The sequence below is a fragment of the Taurulus bubalis genome (assembly GCF_910589615.1).
Source record: "Taurulus bubalis genome assembly, chromosome: 3".
Classification (NCBI taxonomy): Eukaryota; Metazoa; Chordata; class Actinopteri; order Perciformes; family Cottidae; genus Taurulus; species Taurulus bubalis.
Window position 1 is genome coordinate 26,429,660 of NC_136591.1, and position 15,493 is coordinate 26,445,152.

The 15,493-nt window shown below is 43.0% G+C and overlaps 1 protein-coding gene across 3 annotated transcripts in view; it reads right to left on the reverse strand.

Moving 5' to 3' along the window:
* The window catches only part of sash1a (SAM and SH3 domain containing 1a), a gene marked incomplete at its 5' end in the record, with an annotated part of 148,000 nt that overhangs the window by 3,121 nt on the left and 129,386 nt on the right, over positions 1-15,493 (reverse strand). The window contains 10 exons of one of the 3 annotated variants that reach the window (XM_079216194.1): positions 81-212; positions 2,276-3,306; positions 6,059-6,187; positions 6,539-6,689; positions 8,527-8,736; positions 8,922-9,091; positions 10,155-10,287; positions 11,696-11,839; positions 12,078-12,152; positions 14,745-15,139. In XM_079216194.1, the coding sequence (XP_079072320.1) occupies positions 81-212; positions 2,276-3,306; positions 6,059-6,187; positions 6,539-6,689; positions 8,527-8,736; positions 8,922-9,091; positions 10,155-10,287; positions 11,696-11,839; positions 12,078-12,152; positions 14,745-15,139 (2,570 nt within the window). Of the gene's footprint in view, positions 1-80; positions 213-2,275; positions 3,307-6,058; positions 6,188-6,538; positions 6,690-8,526; positions 8,737-8,921; positions 9,092-10,154; positions 10,288-11,695; positions 11,840-12,077; positions 12,153-14,189; positions 15,140-15,493 lie in introns of all 3 variants that reach the window. The other 2 variants (XM_079216193.1, XM_079216192.1) reach the window with 2 other exon arrangements.

Here is a 15,493-nt window from a genome sequence, read left to right on the forward strand (position 1 = left end):
TTTATCTGCTCTATAATTCCCCCCAAAAAACAGCTCCAACATCATCGCCATTGATAGGTAAATCAGTGCTGTTGCCTTACAGCCATGCGGTGTTGTTTACGCAGCTCTTTGACACGGAGCTGGTCCAGGGTGGAGGCCACGTCCTTGACAGGCTGATCCAAGTCTTCAGCGTAACGCTGCACAAGTGGCTGGGGGATGCCACACCTGCCATGCTGGAGGAGGAGAGATGAGACATTAGATGTGACTGTACTGTAAGAGGAATACATTTCAACCACATACATAAACAAATGTTTTCAATTAAGAGGATTGTATGTCAGACTTTGTATGCATCAGAAGGCAGTGGATAGATAATCAGAGAGCTGGGCTGACACACAGAATCACTTTGACTTATTACAGTCATTATGAAGACAGAGATCTGGTTGTTCCTGAATGAATGAAGCAGGCTAATGGCGTCAAATTACTTCTCTAAGAACATCTCCTGGCAAGGTAATGAGCACAATTCTAAAAAGGAGTCAGAGAAATATGAAAGAACACATAGAACACTATAATTAAACTCCGGTCCGTTCCGGCTTCTACACAATACATCATCAATACCGTAATCCCTATTTTTACTGAAATTCCAGCTATTTTATGTTTTGTCCATTTCTGCTATTAACATTAAGTCATATCTTGTTGTGATGCAATGGGGGTGGGTGGAGGAACCGATCTCTCTGGAGAGACTGATGGCGAGCAGGCCATGAATGTACAACACTACCTTTCAAACTGCCTGGATTAGACGGGGGCCGGACGCCTTGTTGTTCCCAACAATGAACATGTTTCAAGATGTACAGTAATTAGATTTGATGGCATCGTCATGCAGAGAGCTGGATATTGTTCTTAATAATATCCGTGCCAATATATCTGAGATTTGGTATCTTTACCACCACGGTGCTTTTTTGATAGCTTAATTTTAAGAATATCAACACATATTTTTCTAACCCAAAAGTCTGCAGATCTCCTAATTCAAACCAGCTCATACCGTATAAAGCAGTGGATACAAGTTTCAAACCAAGCTACTTTTATTACTTAATTGTTTTAGATGCTAAAACTCTATGGACACATTTAAGTTTGTACTCCAAATGTGCAGATATTGGTAAGTAGCCAAATTAACGACTGCATGCATTGCAGAACCATACCCTACATGTTGCTACTACATCAGCAGTGTGTCTCTCATGTCCCTGCCAACCTATTTCTGACTAATCGGACTCTAGCAGAGCTGTGCTGTGGTCTAACGCATTATTTCTCACTTCATCTCCTGATGGGGGTCTGGCAAGTGGCAGAGGGTTTTATAACCCGTCTGCCTTCAGTAAGATTGAGCCCATAAACTTAACTGTCTGAACCGCATCACAGTGAGACTAAATCCAAAGTCTTTCCCTCAGATCCAGGAAGCTTATTTACTATTGTGAATACACACACAACCACTCACTCACAAATGCATACAAAAAGGCTTCTACACATAGAAAACCCCCACAAACCGTAGACTCTATTAGTCTCTATTTTTACACTAAATGAGTAGTTCCAAGTTGCAGTCAAATTATGACTTATTATGATGTTAAGCAAGGCATGTTACGAAGCTAAACTAAAAGAGCCTGACGCCAGACAAGAATAGCCCAGAAGTGTTTTGGAGACTCATTTTCACATAACCTAGGAATTAGGACTTAACACGATTTTGTTATGTATTGCTATGATGGTTTTTTAAATATAAATCCTCACCTCATCTCTAACCCTTAGTGTGCGTATGTTTATTTGAAGGATCTTGTTGTCATACGGGAAGATACAGGAGATCATTTCTGCCCACTGCTATAACACTTTACAATAAATCACTCAAATATAAACACTGTTGTTTGTTTGGCTACATCTTTTGTGCTACTGTTTTTTTTGTTAATTTAATATTATTGTATATATTGTGCATTTTTCGTATTATTCTAATCTATTTTTTATTGCGCATTTTTTTCGTTTTTATATTTGATTGCTTACTTGTATGTATAAATAATGCTGTAGCGAAAACATTTCCACTTGCGGGATTAATAAAGTATCTTTCTATCTGCGCAGAAATCAATGTGAGTTGTGTATCAAAAGTTCAGAATGATGAATTACTGAGGGAATCGAGTTTGGAAGTTGTGTGCTAATTGATCTGCAACACCACCTTCATGCCAAATATAGTCTGATCTAAACTGTGAGGTGACTTTTCTTGTGTTTACATTAATGATGTCTTAGGGATGTCTTCCCTGCTAACCTTGTCAGAGTAGGGCTCCTCCGTAAGATCGATGCCCTCAGCCTCCAGCCGTTGTTCCAAGAGGGTGAGCAGGTCGGGACTCATCTTGGCATGGGACACCTTCCTTGCTATGGCCACTTTGCCCCCTCGGTCTGAGAACCACGGAGGCTGCACTGCTGGTGGACTGCCTGACTCCTCGCTTATGGATGATGAGGCGGATGAGGTGGCGCAGGGGCTGCTGGGGTTGCTCGTGTTCTTGGCAGGTAGAGCTGGGGCACCGTAGCTGGGACTGCGAATTATAGGGCTACTGGGATGAGAACGGGGGAGGGAGTGGGTAGGAGAGGTAATAGGAGATGGCGAGGAAGGCAGGGAGAGAGGGGGTTGGCGCAGGCCGTTGGCGAGTCTTTCCTTTGACTTCTTGGCAGGGACGGGAGGAGGGACTGGAGGCTTTTTGTGACTCCGGATGACCCTCTCCCCACTTGCATTAGAATCAGGGGGACTTAAAGAAGGACTGGAGAGGAGCTCTGGAGGGTTGGACGACTGGGTGGTATGACAAGAGGGGAGGAGAGGCAGCAGGGAGGGCACGGGGGGTCTGGCGGCCCGTCCTTTTGGGCTTACTGTTGGAGGCCCATTCTGAGCTGGGGTACCATCATCTCTACAGACCTTGGTGGGACTACTTTTGTCCGATTTGAGTCCTTCCTTGGTGAGTTTAAGCTCCACACCTAGATCCTTCTGCTCAAAGGTCTGCTCCCAATGCAGATCTCCCAGAGAGTGGGAGCGTTTCCAGGGTCCAGTGGGCTGTGGGGGTCCATCCAGGTCCTCACAGCTGCGACTAGCCGGGATGGGGGACCGTCTTTGGGTTTTGCGCAGACCAAGTAGGTTGAAGCCCTTCAGTGAGGGTTTGATGAAGAAGCTCTTTGGGAACTTTGTGCGCTGGTTCTTGCTGTTCTGCTGCAGAGCCTCTGTTGAAAGGGTCATGGGCAGTGTGGGGTAGTCGGGAGACTGGAGGCCTGCTGAGGAACGACTGGAACGCAAAGCCTTTCTGCTTTTACCTGCAACATGAAGACATATATCCTCTTTAGTAACCACATGAAGACAAATTCACAGGGTTTTTTTTTACCATCATTCATTCATCATCAAACTGCTAACAGGGAACATGTAATTTATCAACTTGCTACAACCTTCAAAAGTCAGATCCATAATAATAAACTGCATACGACTCAGTATTACTGTATATTGCTACCTTGTGTCCACACTATTTCCCTTTATTTATGGTGGTGAGCATGTATTATTCTTAACACAGAAGTAATTTGTAAAAACTACTCATACAAGCATCATACATCCTTATTGTTTAAAGCTCATCTGTAAACCAAAAAGCAGAGAAATGTTTATAAAGAAGGGGTTCAGTGCCAATGGGATACGATTAAGCTTTTTGACTCATGACAGAACTGGCTAATTTGTTGTTAGCATAGCAGCAATCTCAAAGTAAAGCTATTTGGACGGGTAATTCAGAAACCAGGAACAAAAGCAACTTACCATCTATCCTCTGGCTTACATAGCTAAATGAATGGATGAAGGGATGAATGGATGGGTGCCACATAGTGTGGCTTGCCAAAGAGTTTAAACGGAAAGATGTTTAATAGAATGGAATGTTGTTAACTATCTTAATGATTCCCAGAAATGTCTCCCCAAGTTGCCAGCACTTAACATTACAGCTTGGTAATACCATGGTTAGGAAATAGTTATGTAATAAACAGGTAACAATTAAGCAGTACACCAATTATTTAGTAATAGCTTGGCATCAATCCAGGTAATAGACTTGAAGTTACGTAACAAGGTTACAAGGGGCCGAAAATAAAGGGTTGTAATGGGGAATCAAGAGAATTACATATGCTGACTGTCCAATAAAACGCCAGTCAAAATGTATTTGTCAGTGACTTGTGTTTCGCTGATGCAATCATGGATAGTAGAGCAACATCGTCAGATGTGTTTTATACGCTGAAATATAATACGAACAGTATGGGGACTGTAAAGAGATATATTTAACCAAACTTATCAAAAGCGTTATAAAATCAATTAATTGTTCATATTAAAACAAGAGTAATGGTAAATTGATGGATTGGATGTCGTATGGGTACAGATTGTAAAGCCCTCTGAGGAAAATTTGGAATTTGTGATTTTCGGCTATACAAAATAAACTGAATTGAATCGATACACACATGCATGTAGAAATGATGAGTGAAAGTTGAAGAGGATGAATTACTACATCTAGTTTCAGAGAAACTGATCAGACACATTAAAGGAAGGTAATTTCATTAAAAGAGCATACATTCAGGGCTCTACAGTGACTTTTTATTCCCCAAAAGGAGAACGTTTGAAAGATTTTGCATTACTAATTACTAATGTAAATTTAAATCAAACGTATTCTTTTACCAATTCTCTAGATTTATACATATTTAAAAATATCCATTGACATACAGAACTATTGCAATGTTTTATGAGTTATTACAGGAAGGAGAACTGTGGAACCCTGATACTGCAAGAAGAAATGCACAATGTCTACTAAATGTTATGCAGCTGGTCTGAACAGCATTTAGTGGCATTGGAAGGGGAAACAAGACAGAAAAAAGGCAAAACAGAAAAAATAAGCAAGCAGCACCAGAGTCCTTTTTTTAAAGAAGTGGCTTTTATTCCACAACTTAAATCTCTATTGCGGCAGATTGCACACTTCACTGTTGAAACCTGAATGACACATACACACAGAAAAGGAAATCCCAGTAGCTACACTGGAACCCAACAGATATAGAAAAATAGGGTTTGACAAAGCTGTGATTTATGAGTTATTGAGCTGTTAAAAAGCATGTACTGTGGGGAAGAAAGAAAGCATGGAGGATAGAGCCATTTAAAAAAATAAACCCCCCCAAAAAATCTCACATATTACACTTCAATAAACTTCTAGAATCATAACTCTTACAATCTATGCACTGCTCTTTAAGAAATATTTTCATCCACATCTTTTTTTAGGCACATCTTATATGGTTGTTTGTGCAATATAGTCACTATAAGTAAAGTGACGCATTGAAATGGTATGAGGACAAGAGATTTAAATGGGAGCTGTGATTTGTTACCCGACTGGTGCAGTTAAAAATGTAAAATAAAACCTTATCAGCTTTAAGAACTGCAAAAAAATTAAATAATTCTTGACATGCTACTCTGCAAGCTATTTTTCTAAATTAAAAAACACTTAACAGAAATACTCTCTGAGCCCATAAGCATCTTCCCGGTAACCTTTCATCATCCTCGCATCCACAGGCCGCAGAGCTGGAAATCTGAGTCCATGACTGGGCAGTGAGTTTGTTCTCATCACAACAGTTCTGTGCAAAAGGGAGGATCTCTTGCTCTGTGCTCCCAGCATTGTGGCGTGGACTAGGCTTAGTGCTCTTGGACCTGGCTCCCTCTCAGTAACAATCGGACTTTGGCACTGATGACACATTATGCCTACAAGATGGAAAGAGTGGTGAAGAAAGTGGCGTGAAAGGATAGTTCAAGTTGATAGAGTATGAGGTGATAAGGGGATCAGTCTCTGGAGCACCCATACTAGAAGGTAAAGGTGAAGGTTGATGGGAAGATATGGCGGCAAAAGGAGCGGTTTGATTGGAAGGCGTTGGTCCAGAGGAGTGAGATGGGCGAGGTGTCGCAGAAGTGGCAAGAGATAGAGCAGAGGAGCAGACCCACAGAGGAAAAGGGCAGAGGAGGACTAGGTCTTGGATCTTGGTGGTCTAGACTAAGCAAGGCCATCATTACCATTCTCCAGGTTCTCATTGCTCTCGTAGCACCCAGAGTCTCGCGGGGAGTCTCCCACCAGGCCCCGCCCTTCAGACAGCAGCTTCTCCTGGGAGCCCGACAGGCCGCCACGCTCTGGATCACTGCTGCCTGGAAATACAAAGAGATACAAAACAATGAACATTAGGAAATATAGTACTTTAGTTCTTAGAGATGACAACTCCAAGTGTGTAGAGCTGCATGCATGAGTTGGCAACTTGTTTAACTACACATGATACAGAATACACAGGGACACTGTGTACACATTCATGGGTTTCTGCAAATATTTTTTTTAGGGAAAAGGGAAACAATGTTGGAAATAACACTAGGCTAGGATCTTAATTCAAGCTCTTCAACCCTCATAAAAACACAAATGATTCATCTTTCAAATAGCCATGGAGTTTTAGTGAGTTAGAACTATCACACATCTATACAAGATGTTGAGCTGTTTTTACTACTTACTGTCGTACTCCTGGAGCAGCTCTACGGCAGTGAGCAGCACTGCTCTGTGCTGAGGATCTTTGATGTTCAGCTCATCCAGGTCCTCCTCTTCCAACAACTTAAAGGTGTCCAGGTCCTCGTAGCCGTTGAACAGGAAAGTGGGCATGTGCTCCTGCATGACAAGAACGTCACGTTTGAGTTGAAAGTTTCTTTTGAGGATCTTAGAATAAAGAGTGTCTGACGACTGAGGAGAAGTCATGGGACCAGAAGCAAAAACTTAAATACATAAAATACAAACACGTAAGTGGGGTAAGGAGAGTAGGATACATACTTTGTCATCTGCTCATAATTTCCCACTCATGCTGTGTATTTTTAAAATCCCTGGTGAGCCAAATCTAGACTGCCATTTAGATTTTTAGATGGCACGTAATCACTTTCAGCCGCAGCTCATTTAGTCGTGGCTACCTGTCAACGCTCATTAATATGGCATAAACTTTGTCCTGTCGACAGACATGTAAAAGTGAATTGTAATAACATTAGCGATGATGCCAAACCAATCAACTAACAGGGAGCAGTTTGTGGCCACAATCCCGAACTGTTCAAGCTGCGATCAAACTGCCAAGACTTGAAAAGGGAAACCCGCCAACGTAAAGTTGTAACAACAAGAACCAAAAGGTGGAGACAATTATATCAAAGTGTTCCTCAACCACAGAAGGCACAGTTTTACACACTAACACAAACAAGATCCAAGCTAGTCACCCAAACCACCGTGTTATCTGGGAGGGTGCAGCAGTTACAATCTAGACACGCCCAGTGCGAATCAGCTGACACCATCATGCAACACACTCGTAACTGCTTCCACTTTGAATATTGCTGGGCTTCGTGTTTGTGTGACCCACGCACTTTGTTGGACGAATACACAGACTGTGTGTCACCAGCGAGACCATCAATTACAATGGTGGAGTCCACACAGAAAATGCTGTGTCCCCGTTCTATTTCTGCTGGAGGATGCAGGACTAAACAAAAGGACCACCAACTAACACAAACACAGGCAGCCGGATCCTCTCCCTCACACTATCTTTTGTCTTGTTGGCCTGTCTAAAAACGTAAACATGATCCAAATAAAAGTCTTGTTTGGTAGAGAATCCATCCCGCCCAAAAAGTTACAGGGGTGTGATTCATGCACTATGGTTACTGACAGGCACCTCCCAAATGTTGACTTGCCAGGTTCACCAAATGTTACTTATCATTTCTAAAAGTACATACTCAACAATATTCTTACTCTTTTCATCTATAGAAGCACAATCATAACTCATCTTCAGCACAAATCAAGGACAAGTGTCATTAAAACACCTCGCACATCAACTGCAATCTCTAAAATGTTGTGAAAGTGTTGAGTCTAACTGGTCCACTCCCGGAATCTGCTGGTGACCAATAAGGGCACATGAGCTCCCTGATGCACTTGTAACGCCCAGACTCACAGCTCATGAAGCCTGTGCGTCATAATGCTCTCTGGATCTTTAGGATCTTTAGGTTGCGACTTGGCCGTTAGGCTGGCCAACGATAAAAACCCACAACCCACAAAGTCTTCTTCTCTATTTGGGGAAGTGAGGCCCGCTGGCTGCCTGAGTGGGAGGAGATGATATCAAGCTCACAGCTCTGTGTAGGTTTTGATGAGAGATGAGAGTTGTTTGTTGGGCCGTGGCTGTGAGAATGTGGGTGTTAATGTTTATGCATCAGTGTCAGATCAAACATCCGAAGCTATGCAGTCTGTAATTGCCTCCACTATATTTATCTCTGCTCGTCTGCAAATGTGTTTTGAAGCTATTTGGCTAAAACAATATTTTAATTTCCTTCTTAAGATTGGTTTTCTTCTATTTAGGTGCCAGATGGGTGTAATTTCTCCAGGTTGAATAATTCACTGCAGAGTTTTAATAACAAACTAAATCAGTCTAAACTTTACTGCCACTGAAAACTATCTTTGAAACTCAATGCTGCCAGTACTGTACTTTGAGGTTGATGCGCTCCAGCAGATCCTCCACTGATGTGGGTTTGGGTGGTCGGCCCTTCCTCCTCCTCCTCACGGGCCTCTTGGGCTTCTCCTCTTCTTCAATCAGCACGTCCACATAGATGAACTTGAAGGTGCCCACTTTGTTGTTTAGCAGGCCCATCCACGTTCCCATGGGCGGCTTACTGATGATGTCAATCACATCACCGCGCTGGAGAATCACAATGAGAAGAAATCAGAAAGAACGACTCAACTTCTGCAATTAAATTTGACTGTTGATTGTTCAAAAATATTCACACTAGCTTGGGAAAAATGGAACAGAAAACAAAAAGAGAGACAGCCACCACTCCCCATCCATGCATTCTGGTCATTTCCATGTCCCAAAGTGCGTTTTACCTTTAGTTTGAGGGAGTCCGAATCGTAGGGGCTGGGGGTGAAGTCTGTATGGACTCTGGCGCGGCCACAGAACGGCCCTCTGTAAGGCGGCTCTTCATCATCGCCATCCTCTGACTTCACACTTTCTCTGTTACTGGCTGACGAGTCAGTGGTGCTCACTGTCTGACCACCTTGACACAAACACACACACACACACACATTTATATAAGCTTTTACAATGACTGCTCACTGTATAATAAGATGCATGCATCAAGTAGCTATATAAGGCTACATTTTTAGGTTGTAGGTAAACTATTCAGAAGATAAAACTATAATGATTAGATTTCGTCAACCTCACATTTTTTCTTATGAATGAATGAATGAATGAATATATACTTTATTAATCCCCAAGGGGAAATTTAGTAAAAGGGGAAATTTAGTTTATGTCTGCAGTGAGAGGAATAGTTTAGGTCTTAAAACACTTGTATTATAGCTCTATTTGCTGCCCATTTATTTCTGTATCTGAGAGAAAGCTGCTGAATCCATGTCAGCATGTGGGAATCTGAGAGGACATCCTTCCTAATCATTACCGCATGTTTGCCTGCATATTTGTGTGCATGTTCTACGGCTTCTAAAAACTAAGTCGGTCAAGACTTTAATTCACTCCGAGCTCGAGACAATGGAGGGCCTTTTATCCACAAAGACGTGATGGAAACAACGGGTTGGAGTGATCAGAAGTTGTAATTAGATAAGTTGACACGAGAGGTCACTTAAAAAATTCGATGAGATCACAAAGCATGAGGCAGCTGGTGGGACCGGGTGTGATCAAGAGAGAGATTGCTCTGCATGGCCGTCACTGGACAAACATTATAATCAGTATACAATGTAGTGCCAGAAGGTTAAGTAATCTCTATGCATTTTAAATATACAGTACACCAGCAAGCAGCACGCTACGAGCGCCATCTAGTGTTCAACATTGTTCAAAACAGGCGGCCAATTCAAGCTATACACTAACATGTACAACTTTATACACGTACCAACACCCCGGAACTACATGACTGTACTACATCCTTAATTATGTGCCAAACATGTATGTAATGTAAGGTTTTGTGAAAGCAAGGACTTTTTTAGGATTTCTTTTCTTCCTTGTTCAAGATGTCCAAAATAAACATACAAAAGGTACTGTATACTGTTTAAAAACAATAGTCTGAAAAAGCAGGCCTCCCTTTTCTAAAACACTGGTTCTTGTCTTACTCATTGAACTCTGTCCACTGAGTGAACTACGCAGACTTTCCACCGAGCCTCCGGCCTTCAGCTTTGGCTTCTCCAGAGAGTCGGTGTCGGGCTGAGGGGACTGAGGGGAGCCAGGAGCTCCATCTGGACTGGACTGAAACACAGAAACAGATTGAAAGAAGTTATGAAAGGACACGTTGTGGGATAAAGAGATGAAAGAATGTGAGATGGTAAAGTGTGGTTAAGAAGTTGACATATGGGGTGGGGGAATGAAGGAAACAAATAAAAGATGAAGATCATGAGTGGAGAGGGTGGAAAAAGGGCTGCATCTGTTTACATTGAAAAACAGTTGTACATAACACGCAATATTATTGTGATTATCAACCAAAAACTGTGAAAAACTGCAAAAACGGTTCATGTATCTTCTTCAGTTCCACTTTTGCTTTTTGGTTTGTATTTTTTTTACGGATTGTATAATTTAAAAGATCTAATACGGGCACTTGAACTTCCTGAAAAAGACAGCACATCTTAAGTGGACTACCATGATTGACAGCACAGTGGTTTACACATAAGCGAGATCCCTCACTGTCTAATCTATTATCCTGTATAAACAACTTATTTCAAATTAAATAATTATACCATTTAACTGGACTTTTAAAGTGGCATTTTACTTGCTTTGCATTATTTTGTATACGTTTGTAAGAACTGAATCAATCATGATTTTATATATATTTTGCAGTTATCCACTAGGTGGCATTGTGGTCTATACAATGAGCATAACTGAGACATTGACATAAGGCAATTCATTTGTCTTTGCCTTTTCCCAACCAATGGCTCCATGACTCATGCCCGGATATCTGGGTCACAGTGTTGGCCACCCTGATTGACAGATGTTTGACTGTGCATTAATGACATATTCTGGGCTGGACCAGCCACTAGTAAAGCCACGGGATGCCCAGAAAAATTAGGCCAGTGCAGATGAGACGCCCATTACGATCTCTCACACTTCAAGTCTCCATTTCCTAAGAGCTCGCCTCGGGGAGACTTGCATCACTCCATGAGCTCAGTATGAACCACACACTCCACCCTACAAACGGAGCCCAGGGAGAGCACAGCAGAGAAAGATCCAAATGTGTGTGTGTGTGTGTGTGTGTGTGTGTGTGTGTGTGTGTGTGTGTGTGTGTGTGTGTGTGTGTGTGTGTGTGTGTGTGTGTGTGTGTGTGTGTGTGTGTGTGTGTGTGTGTGCGCTGCATGTTTATTCAGTAACTAACACAAATAATCCCACCCACTCACAGCCTGTGGACAGTATATGTGGCTTACACTGCAAAACATCTACTCAATGAATAAATTGCAGAACATGGGGATCTTTTATTTCTTTTACTATTGCAATTGACTCAAGTTACGGATTAAAAGCATTATGTGGATTTGAGGGCCGTTTATGTGCTAGCTGCTGCATTTCAAAGTTTGTACGCACCTCATTTGCCCTAAAAACTAAATGCCATCTGAAATGTGGACAAATAAAGCATTACAAAATTGCATCCATGTGTGCGTTTGTGTCTGACCTGCTCAGATAAGGAGCTGCTGTATTTCTTCGACATGCGTTTCCTCATCGTCTCTTTGACCGACTTGACCTTCTTGCCCAGTGAGATCCGAGATGTGGTGGGGGATTTGACCACTTCTCTGTATATGGCCTCCTGTTCTTTACTCTGTGATTAGAATAAGGAAAGGCAAAATGGAAAAGAATGGAGAGAGAGGAAGGAGATGACAGAGAGAGAGACGAGAAAGAAAGAATGGGGATGATTCAGGGTAGATGGAACAGGAAGAAGACAAAGGGCGTGGGGATCACAAAAACAAACAGGAGAGAAAAGGTGATTTAGTGTGACGGGAGAGTTCAGGCTGTCCTCTTCACAGCCTCTTCGAATTTCACAAGCTGCCAGCACTTACGTTGGCCTCAGAGCCCACGTTGACCACATGGAGCGAGCGGTTGGTCAGGTCAAAGCCCCCGAAGCTGCAGGTTCTCTGTGGAGCAGCCAAAACCCAATCATATGAGTCACATTGAGAAGGTCACGTTACAGGAGCTGCGTATCCACACCCACTGTGGGGTCAACTCACGATGATTCATGCTCGACACAACACAGACAGCACTTTGATTCATGTACATGGGTATATGGTTTGTATAGATGTGGGGGCATGATGTCATATGGGACCTGTGGACAGCCAACAGACATGATGTAACACAAACCGTTATATGAGCTCCTCTGTAAAATTGACAGTTACAGCACAGTCCTGAGAAAATTAGGTGTTATATTGACCATGGAGTGCACGCAGCCGGCTCCAACAAGTTGCTCATATGCGTTACAGCTTGAATCCCTGGAGAACATATTGGATATAATCAAACCTTTCTTGATGTGGCCAAGCTAAAATATATAACTGCACTTTTACAAGTGAATTTACACTCGTTGCATTTCAGCCTGATGCCAAACATCTTGTGGTTAATTATGAGAATGTAAAACAGGGCTTAGTATGCACAACATATAGGTTGCTTAGAGCCGGGGATATGTTATTCTCATCAGAAACATTTTTAGGGGGAGTAAATTGTTTCTGCTGAGAGGACAGGGTGATATGGAGACTGTTTTTCCTCGACTTTAGAGGTCAACAGCAAGATAAGAGGTAGACACAAAGGGGAACTATGACATGAAAGGGGAAAAAAGACATCCAGGTCCTTATAACTGTGCTGGCTTTGACTTTTTGAGCTCTGCAGTAAGTCACACACAGACATGTAGACACAGACATGCAAATACGCATCTTGTGGCACTTGATGGCATTTCTCCTTTGCTTCAAAAGCCATCACTTCTAAACTGCTCAACTAAACTCCCACGAACCCTGGACGAAGATCTTCCATGTGAGGCGGCATTGCATGTTCAGAAAATAGTTTGCTTATTAGATGTCCACAGCTGCAGTCCACATCACAACTTCCCAGGAAAAACACAGTTTGGAGAACAAACATGTTTGAAGAGACGTCCAAAAATAACTCTGAATGTGATGGCGATGTTCGATGGAATGGACATGCACCCAGAAAAAAAAAAAAAAGTCTCAAAGATAATTATAGGAAACAAAAATAACTAGAAAAAAAAAAAAAATTACATCTGCAACCATAGAGGCACGGCCCAAAAAAGAACACGAAAAGCAACAACAGAAAAAAGTGGAGTTTTTGGAGAGTTTTTGGATGACGACCTCCGGTGATTTCACTAGAACACGATAGGATTCAGGGACCCTCAAAGCTGCAGGATAGCTCCACTACATTCCCGTCTAGAGTATGTTTCACTACTGTTGATACACACAAGCTATTTGATACACGTGGGGGGACAAGTGAGTTACTTGCATTGCAACCAGACTGTTTTAATGAAGGTTGCTGCAATTATAAACTTCACTTTGGTATGAGAAGATGAGCTGTTTTTCCTGATATTTCCTTTTTTGTTGCGATACTCGGCCTTTCAAAAATAATGTTAAAGTTAAGAAGTATGCAGACCATTCAGCTACTGAAGTTGGCCATTTATTGAATGTGTCCCTGAGGCTTTGTGCTGTGCAGTTCTAAAAGCAGCTTCAAGTTGGTACATCTCTTGCTCACAGGGATGAGCCAGTGCTCTTCAGGGATGTGACATTTATGAAAAAGCACTGATAAAAACCTCTGCTGTAACTTACCCTTTCAAGTGGGTCATTGTGCTTTCCATAATCATTTCATATTCAGCTGAAATAAAAATAAATGTTCAAGGCCAAAGGCATTCACTTAAAAGGTCATAGAAGATGACATTCCTCTCAGGGCAGTTACGTCTGTGATAAATATACCAGCCACTGGGCTTTTTCTAAAAATGAGCACAGCTGCAATACTTTTAAGTGGCTTTCTTACACAGGCAATAATTAATGGAGAAGTTGTATTCATTTGACCTGGCATGTGTCTTGTCTTCCCCCCTTAACCTCTGAGCTATTCTGCAACTTTGAAGCACCGATTCCTGCTTACACGAGGCGGCCGATGTAAACCTCATGGTCTGAACTCACAGACTTCTGCTGGATGCGCAAGAGCACCCGCTTGGTGCAGCGGTCCACACTGGCCGCCCACTTCCTGTCCGCCTCGCGGTCCTCCTCCAACAGACAACGGCGCTCAGCGCGGCTGAGGGTAACTGGGCGGACCAGCTGGGCCCAGTTGAGGTGACCGTACAGGCTCCGCTCTACCACATAGGTGATGTTCAGCTCACTGACTGCCGTTCGACCTCGCAGCCTGCGGGAGGGGAACACCCAGCCCCCTCCACCACTTCCAAAACCTTTTGATTTGGCTACGTCACAGCGGGCAGGGGAGGAGGGGGTGACAGACAGAGGGGAGATGGGGGTCTTGGAGTTGCGCGAGCGCTGGTACAGTAGGTGCTTGGTGGAGTAAGCGTAGTTGGGGTCAGGTTTCCGGTGCGTCCAGCTGCCATGGTGCCGACTGGCAGTCTGGGGTTTGGGGCCGCCTTGTGGACCGTCATCCAGGGAGATCAGGAGGCGGGACTGGGAGTGGGGTTTGGGGCGGGGTTTAGTGAGGCCATAGTAGGCATAGAGAGCCTCGTTGTTACTTACCCCATGTGAGATGGAGCTCAGGGCCTTCCGCATCTCGCCGTCGGTTGTGGAGCGGCACAGCTTTGCTTCGTCGTCCAATCCACAGCCATCCAGCTCTGAGAAGGAAGAGCCCACGCCAGAATTGGAGCCTCCAGGGCTAACTGGGGTTCTCCTGGGGGGGCGGATAAGGCCGTGGGTACTGGAAGATTTATTGAAGGTTTTGACCAGCTTGTGTCCAGACCAGGTGTCCAGGCTGCTGGAGGAAGGGGAGTTGGTCAGACTATCTGTGTCTCCGTCCAGAGAGAGTTGATCCTGGGTGAGGGAGATCTCCTGGGGCAACGGGGGCCTCTTTAGGACCCCTGTGTACAGAGCTGTGTTGTCCTCACAGGTGGAAGGTGCCCCCAGATTAAAAAAATCTAAAGAAGACAGAAACATTGGATAGTTGGTTACTCAAGATAAATTAGACATCAGATTCTGAGTAATACCATGACCCATCTGTGGTTTTCCAAACCACAACTAATCCAGAAAAAAATGTCTAAACACATTCTTAAAGTCTGAGTATTAGGCAAAACCCATGACAGATGAAAATGTATTACTTTGGCAGACAATAAATAATTCCTATCTTTTAACCACACTAGTCATTAATTTCCAAAACCCTTCGTTGGAAACCCACATTTTACTATCATGAACTTTAACTTAATTTTAGTAAGGACAAAAAGCTCAAAAACAGATTATTTTTTTACATACAATTTATACAAGTAACGCAAGCA